Raw genomic sequence first — 8,368 nt, 5'->3', positions numbered from 1 at the left:
AGTCAACAAGTCCGTTGAATCAAGGCCATGTTGAGCAGATTCAAATATCATACAAACTATTTTAACTCTTCCCATCATAATTGAAAATACATTAAATTTAAGAAAAAATAGAAGTCAAGAAATAGTGTTAAAGAATAATATTCAGAAAGTAAATCATTTGCGAAAATCCCCTAACTGTTGTGCGAGAATCTATGTTTACATGTAACATCGAGGCAGGTTTTCGTTTTGGAGATTCATTCGTTGTTTGGGCGCCGAGCTGAAATGATGTCTCCAGGATGTGGAGGTCCTCATCAATTTCTGTCCAGCAAGAGTGGACAGTTTGAAAAAGGAAGACAACCAAGAAGAAAAATACTTTTAGTTTGAATTGCCTGGACGTCCTTCGGCTGAAAGCGGGAAAGTTTGGAAGCCATTGTTGTGAGAGAGACATAGAGTTTGGAAAGAAGTGAAGCCATTTTGGATGTTAGGATATAGCATTATAGAAAAGAAGATACCAAGAATCATCAAAAGAAGATTGAGAACTTGGTTAGTTTTGTTTATACCTAAATTTAAATACATTTGTAAAAGAGTTATTAATTTAATTAAGTGTAAATAGTAGAAGTATCTGTTTCTGATTGCCTAGCAACCCGCCCTGAGATTAAGAGTCTCTTTTATATTATAAAGTTTAAATAAAATTCTCATATCTAGTTAATATTTTATTTATTTATTTAAACCTTGTCATCATCAAAGCTATATTTCAGATCTGAGAATAATAAAGATAGTTAAATTCCTTATATTTATTTTGATAAATCTTAAATATTACAATAGGCAATTGAATTTTCAGAAAAAAAATTGTTTTAACACTGCATTGTATGTACAAGACAGTTGTACCGAACTTAAAGTTGGATAAAACAGTAATTACAATTGAACCGTGTTTATAATAAGGGACCAATCAATATTTTAGAATTTGCGATTTTTTTTTTTAAATTTTCTCAAATGTTTTAATTCTCAAATAATTATTTAAGCATTAGATGGCTCATCATTCCTTTATGTAACGATTAGATATAGATACAACCTTGGGTTTTGTTGTAAAATTTAAAAAAAAAAAATCAATATACCTTATAAAACATAATAAAAACAAAAATATTGATTTTTTCCTTGTTGCATAGATTGGTTAAATTTTTGTTACTGAAATAAAATATAATACTGTTTGCATAACTGTTTAATTCTAACTAAATAAAATAATTGATATCAAACTTTCAATTATGTTCATTTAATCTATATGCATTCTCAAATCTAGCAATGTATAGCTATTGCTGAAAATAATTTTAAGAGCATCGATTGATATTAATTTGATTATTTATGATTTCAGGAGGTGAGAGAGGGTGATGAAGAACATTCATCTAGAAATCAAGATATCCAAGAAGATGCAGAATTTGACAAAAATATCAAAGAAGAGATTGGTATAGGAGAAGCACTTGGTAATTGGCTAACAAGAAACTCTGGACCAGATATTAATACTCATCTACATCAGGCTATAGAAACTGGACTTCTAGGACATGGAATAAACAGGAAAGGAAAAGATGGATCCACCCCTCTTCATATTGCTGCTAGTAAAGGATATGAAACTATTGTTAACTCACTATTAGAAAAAAATGTGAGTATGGAAGTAACAGATAAGAATAATTACACTGCAATACAATTAGCAGCAATGAATGGGAAGTTAAATATTGTTAAGGCACTTATAAATCATGGTGCTAATATAAATGGCATAATTCCTGGTGGATACACTCTACTGCATCTTGCAACTCAGGATGGCTATGAAAATATTCTTGATTTACTGTTGGAGAAGAATGCAAGTGTGAACATAAGAGATAATAGTGGTAACACTCCGCTTCATTTCGCAATATCATTTGGTAAATTGAATGTTGTTAGAGCACTTTTAGATCATGGTGCTAATATCAATAGTAAGATTCCTGGTGGCTTCACTCCATTGCACTTTGCTATTGCAAAAGGCTTCGAAAATATTGTTGAATTACTGTTGGAGAAGAATGCAAGTGTGGATATAATGGATAATAACAATAATGCTCCTATACATATTGCAGCATCATCTGGCAAATTGAATATTACTAAGGAACTTATCGATCATAGTGCTAATATCAATATTAAGAATAATGATGGCTCCACTCCACTGCACCTTGCTGTTCATAAGGACTATGAAAATATTGTTGATTTATTGTTGGAGAGGAATGCGAGTGTGGATATTAGAGATGTTAATGATGACGCTCCCGTACACATTGCACTAAATCATGGAAATCTGAATATCGTTAAGGCACTTCTAGATCATGGTGCTAGTGTAAATAGTAAGGGGAATTTCAATAGGACACTGCTGCATAATGCTGCCATGAAGGGCAATGAAAATATTGTTGAACTACTGTTGGATAAACATGCAATTGTGAATATGAAGGATAATAATAATAACACTCCGATACATTATGCAGTATCATCTGGTAAATTGAATGTTGTCAGTGTACTTCTAGATCATGGTGCCATTATCAATAGTAAGGGATTTCATGGAAGAACGCCTCTACATTATGCAGCTAAAAATGGCTATGAAGATATTGTAAATTTACTCTTACAAAGGAATGCTAGTATGGATATCAAGGATAACAGTAATAATACTCCAATACATTATGCAGCATCATCTGGTAAATTGAATTTTGTAAGGATACTTCTAGATCATGGTAGTATTATTAATAGCAGGGGATTTCATGGTAGAACTCCTCTACATTACGCAGCTATGAATGGCTATGAAGATATTGTTAATTTACTGTTGCAGAGGAACGCAAGTATAGACATAAAGGATAACAGTAATGACCCTCCAATAATTCTAGCAATATCATATAGGAAGGAGAACGTTGTTAGAGGACTTATAGATCATGGTGCAATTATCAACAGCAAGGGAGTTTCCGGTTGGACACCGCTACATGTTGCAGCAATGAAAGGCTATGAAACTATTGTTAATTTACTCCTGGAGCGCAATGCGAGTGTAGATGACAGAAATAAGAATAATTTCACTGCATTACATATTGCAACATTCAATGGGAAAATAAATGTTGTTAAAGAACTTATCGATCATGGTGCTGATATCAATAGTAAGATTGATAGTGGCTCTACACCACTAATCATAGCTGTTCAGAAGGGCTATGAAAATATTGTTGATTTATTGTTGAAGAATAATGCAAGTGTGAATATAAAAGATAATAGTAAAAATGATCCTCTATATATTGCAACATTTTTTCATGAATTGGATGTTGTTAGGGCACTTCTAGATCATGGTGCCATTATCAATAGCAAGGGATTTTATGGTAGAACGGCTCTGCACAATGCAGCTATGAAAGGCTATGATGATATTGTCAATTTACTGTTGCAGAGGAACGCAAGTATAGACATAAAGGATAACAGTAATGACACTCCAATACTTCTTGCAGCGGCTAATGGGAATCTAAATATTGTTAAGAAACTTGTAGACCATGGTGCTAGAATCAGTAATGAGGGAGTTACCGGTGTGACACCACTATATGTTGCTGCAAAGAATGGCTATGAAACTATTGTTAATTTTCTGATGGAGAGAAATGCAAGTGTGGATACAAAAGATGTTAATAATTCTACAGCATTATATATTGCAACAGTTATTGGGAATATAGATATTGTTAAGAAACTTATAGAACATGGAGCTAATATCCATAGTATTAATTCCGTTGGGTATACACCACTACACATTGCTGCTGAGAAAGGCTACAAAGATATTGTTGATTTGCTACTGTCTAGGAATGCAAGCATAGATGTACGTAGCAGATTTAATAGCACTCCAATATATCTTGCCGTCACCGCTGGAAAAAAGGATGTAGTCAAAACACTTCTAGATCATGGTGCTGACGTCAATGGAAGTGTTCAAATGGGACTCACACCTCTACATTCCGCTGCTAAATTGGGTTATGAAAGTATTGTGAAGTTATTATTATCTAGGAATGCAAGCGTAGATATGAGAGACACTGATTACAATGCACCAATACATCATGCAATGATATATAATTACACAAAAATAGTTATCCGACTTCTAGACCATGGGACACATGTTAATATGAAGGGTGCAGGAGGAAACACACCACTCCATTTAGCAATTGGAAAATATATTAGTTATTTGGATGAATCAAGACATTTACTGGATATCTTAGAAAATACACTGAAAACTAAGTTTTCTGGAGGAACACCAGCCACAGAAAATGGAATAATTACTATGATGAAGGTACTGATGGAACGCGGAGCTAATGTAAGTTTACAAAACCTCTATGGCCAAACAGTGTTGCATGAAGCTGTTGATAGGGGTTATATTGCTGTTGTTGGTTATTTGCTATCCCAGAATGCAAGTTTAGGAATCCAAGATCACATTTGTTATGCTCCTCTCCAACGTGCTGTAATAGATTTAAATATTAATGTAATAAAGATCTTGTTAGATAACGGGGATGACATTAATAGAAGAGGATGTAACAATATTACAGCTTTACACTTAGCAATAGAAAGAAATAGTACTATGTTGACTAAATTTCTTTTATCTAAGAACGCCGACCCCAATGTGATGAGTGAGGAAGGGAAAACACCTCTAGATGTTGCTTTTTCAATATTACCTGAAGAATTAATACCATTACTTTTAGAACATGGAGCAAAAGTAGAGGATAAGAGTTTCTTAGGATCTAAAATTCTGTTCAATGCAGTTAAAAAAAAAATGATGAAAATCATAATCATGTTGTTGAATAGGGCTGAAAAATTTGAATCTTATCCTACTGTTATACTCAACTATGCCATCGGAATGGAGTTTCTAGAAGGAGTGGAACTACTCATCAAACACGGAGCAAATATAGAAAAGAAAGATATACATGGTAATCTTCCTCTTTCTTCAGCTGTAATATCAAAAAATATAAATATGGTTGAATTAATTCTGCAAGCAAGTACCACCAAAGTTGCGAAAATGAATTTAATGACATTTATGGATGCAGACTCTGACGTAAAGTTTAATTTCTCTCAGAATAATGTAACAATGAGAAAGAAGGTGACAGCACTCCACATTGCTTCCTACTATGGTCTCACAGAAATAGCAAGGCTGTTGATATCACATGGGGCCTCATTGGATGTTAGAGATGAACGAGGATACACACCGCTCCATTACTCCTGTGAGGAGGGGCATATCAAAGTGGTAAAGTTGCTTTTAGATTCTGGGGCCAATAAATATTCTGCCAATATCAATGGCACGACTTCCTTACACATCACTAGCAAACTTGGTTTGCTTTCAATAGCTCAATTATTACTTCCGCAACCTCCAGCTGCCTTAGAATATATCGATAAAGATGGTTACACTGCACTTCACTACGCGGCTTTGAGCGGTTCACAAGAAATCGGGAAGTTACTACTAAATCTAGGTGTCAACAAAGAAGCCAAGACTAATGACCTCAGAACTCCTCTACATTTTGCTTCTCTTGAGGGTCATCAGGAAATAGCTGAACTCTTATTATGGGAAGGAGCAAACACAGAAGCAGCAGATATTGATGCCATGACGCCAATGCATTTTGCGGCTCGAGAAAGACACTCAAATGTGGTCAAATTACTCATTGGTTCTCATCCTTTTGTCGATAATAGAAACAAAGATGGCAGTACGCCCCTTCATCTAGCCTGTGAAAGGCATATTAATTCTGGACAAAGTGAAAAGGACATTGTTAAAATGCTTTTAGATCATAATTATGCTATTAATATAGTTAATTTCAACTATATGATACCTTTACACATTGCGTCAAGGGACAACTCCTCAGGATGTGTAGAAATATTACTATCACATGGTAAAGATAAACAATATGAAGTAACTCAAGATAAATTGCTTAACTACCCCATACATTACGCTGCATTGCATGGTAATTTGGAAATAGTATCTATGTTTCTTAACAAAAATCTTTGGCTTCTCAGTGTAGTTAATAGTGATCAAGAAACTCCATTGTTCATAGCATCCAGGGAAGGCCACACTGATGTTGTAGCAAAGATTTTATTTTACGGAGTCGGGGGTTTAAGGCCTGATATAAAAGAAAGGACAGCTCTGCACCGCAGTGCTAGCAGAGGTCACTTTGAAATAGTGAAACTTCTTCGACATCACCGAGCTGATATAGAAAAGGAAGATAAATGGGGCTTCACAGCATTGAACTACGCTGCTTCTTGGAGAGGGCACCAAGATGTTATAGGATATCTTTCAACTACCTTACTGAACATCACATTATCATATTATTTAGACACATCGAATCCTTTCTAAATATATATATTCAGTGGCAATATATAAAATTATTTACTACAAGTATGAGTTAAAAATATATCCTCTTACATTAGGACAAGAGTCTTTTAGGTTTTGTCACATCTAGCTTTGAGGATAAAGACAATGAATTAGTTCAGACTTCTCAAGTCCTGGATAGAAGGTTCCAAAATCAGTCACTCTTTAGACTATACCTTAAACAAGAACTGCCGTATCTTCAGATCTAAAAACCATTGATTAGCTATGACACTTATTTAGTTAAATATTCAATTACTTCTATAGATTATTTATTTCAATATAGTTACTAATAATTGCCGTATTTTAATTCAATATGATGTTGCTCACAGTATTAAAGTATGATTTTGAGATTATATTATTTTCAGAAACCACGGTTTTGATTTACTAGTTATACAACTTAAATAAAAAATATTTATATTTAGTTTGTGTCAGATATATTCCAAAGATGGTATCTTAGATTGGAGTTAGTTTCTCTGGAGGAGTTTTGTTAAAGAAAATTGGTTTAACAGTGTGATTTGCGATTAAAATTATTTATTTGTAACTTTAATAATCTGTAAATATAAATATGAATAAAACAAAATTTAAAATTGTGTTACTGAAAATAGAAAAAAAATAATAAAAAACAAAACAAGAAGAGGTCAAACAAAATAAACCCTGAGGTCATCAACGCCCATAATAATTGGTAGTAATTCTGAATGTAGGATTAAAAAAAAATTATGGAATGCTTTAATTGTTAAAATGTTCCAATATGAGGCAATCCTTTCTGGTCAGACCCGCCTCACTAAGATCCCCTGGGAGCGACGGTCCTATATAACTTTTGAAATGTTTGCTTAAAACGGGAAAGTTTAATCAAGAGGTTAAGAAAGTTTAATCGAGCATTATTTGAAACTGTTAATACAATGCAGGCATTAAATTATACAAAAAAATTAAATTATAAAAAAAAAACAACAAAGGCATTAAAATTATTTTAAAAAAACAGTATATTGTACATCTTTTGTTCTTCTCTCTTTGATGGGATGTGTTTTGCATTATCAATTGCCTAATATAAATTTAAAATATGTAAAAGCAGCACTTGTCATAGTTTAATTAAAAAAAGCTGTTGGATCCCTGTTATTATTAAGAGTTTTTTTTATATTATTTATCTTCTAATATTTGTTATGTTCATTCATTAATGGTAAATTATTGTAATTTATGCGTTGCAGCACCACTAGACTGCACCACTGGTAGTTAGGTGCAGTGAGAATTTCTTCATAGACATTTTATATTTCTGTTTACTTTGATTAAAATATGTTATTATGTTTTTTTTGTGGTTTAAATAATTTTATCAAAGTTATTAATTTTTATACACATTGTTTAACCCTGAGTTAACCTTCTAAAAAATATAAAACACCAGTTCTTATTATTCAATTATTATTGTGATTCATTCTTGTGCTGTCAATATAAAAGTAAATACAACTTTTCTTTTGTGATACTTAATTAAAAACTTATAGAAAACACCATTTTTGTTACTGCCACTTTTATGTTGTTGGAGTGTTAGATTGTGGTGTTTATAGAATATGCTAAATAATGTTATTTGAATATCTTTTTCATGACTCAATTTTCTGTCAAAATTTGGTTCAGACCAAGAAAACAAAAGATGCAATTGCACAAAACTCTAGTCTCTTCTAGTGATTATAATTAATTTCATTGTATTACCTAATTAAATATATATATATATATATTTTCTTAGTTTAGAAAAATGAAATCTTTCAATCTTTCTTTTTGACAATAGACTGTATTTCCAAGCCTAGCACAGTGCTGCACATAGATGTTCACAGATGTGTAAAGTAATATTAAGTAATAACTTAAGTGATATATAGTATATCACCTACGGAAAGTATGATTATATAGTCAGTGTCCTGTCAAAAGGACAAAATCAACAATTTTAAGAGAGAATATTTTGTACCTCAACTAGTTTGTATAATATATATGTATGTATAGTTGACCGTAAAAATTGATATATAGGGAGATGGTCAGGGTTGCGGT

The 8,368-nt window shown here is 32.6% G+C and overlaps 1 protein-coding gene across 1 annotated transcript; it reads left to right on the top strand.

Annotated features, from left to right (window-relative positions):
* The first annotated feature begins 1,184 nt into the window (after positions 1-1,184).
* Positions 1,185-7,645, top strand: LOC106691968 (serine/threonine-protein phosphatase 6 regulatory ankyrin repeat subunit A-like). Its single transcript, XM_067046659.1, has one exon. The coding sequence runs from the start codon at positions 1,640-1,642 to the stop codon at positions 6,326-6,328; it is 4,689 nt and encodes a 1,562-aa protein (XP_066902760.1). The 5' UTR covers positions 1,185-1,639; the 3' UTR covers positions 6,329-7,645.
* Positions 7,646-8,368: the final 723 nt, after the last annotated feature.

This window comes from Halyomorpha halys, unplaced genomic scaffold, assembly GCF_000696795.3.
Source record: "Halyomorpha halys isolate HHAL.00 unplaced genomic scaffold, Hhal_1.1 Scaffold6023.1, whole genome shotgun sequence".
Classification (NCBI taxonomy): domain Eukaryota; kingdom Metazoa; phylum Arthropoda; class Insecta; order Hemiptera; family Pentatomidae; genus Halyomorpha; species Halyomorpha halys.
The sequence above is the reverse complement of the archived record's forward strand: the minus strand, read 5'-3'. Positions and strand labels throughout refer to the sequence as shown.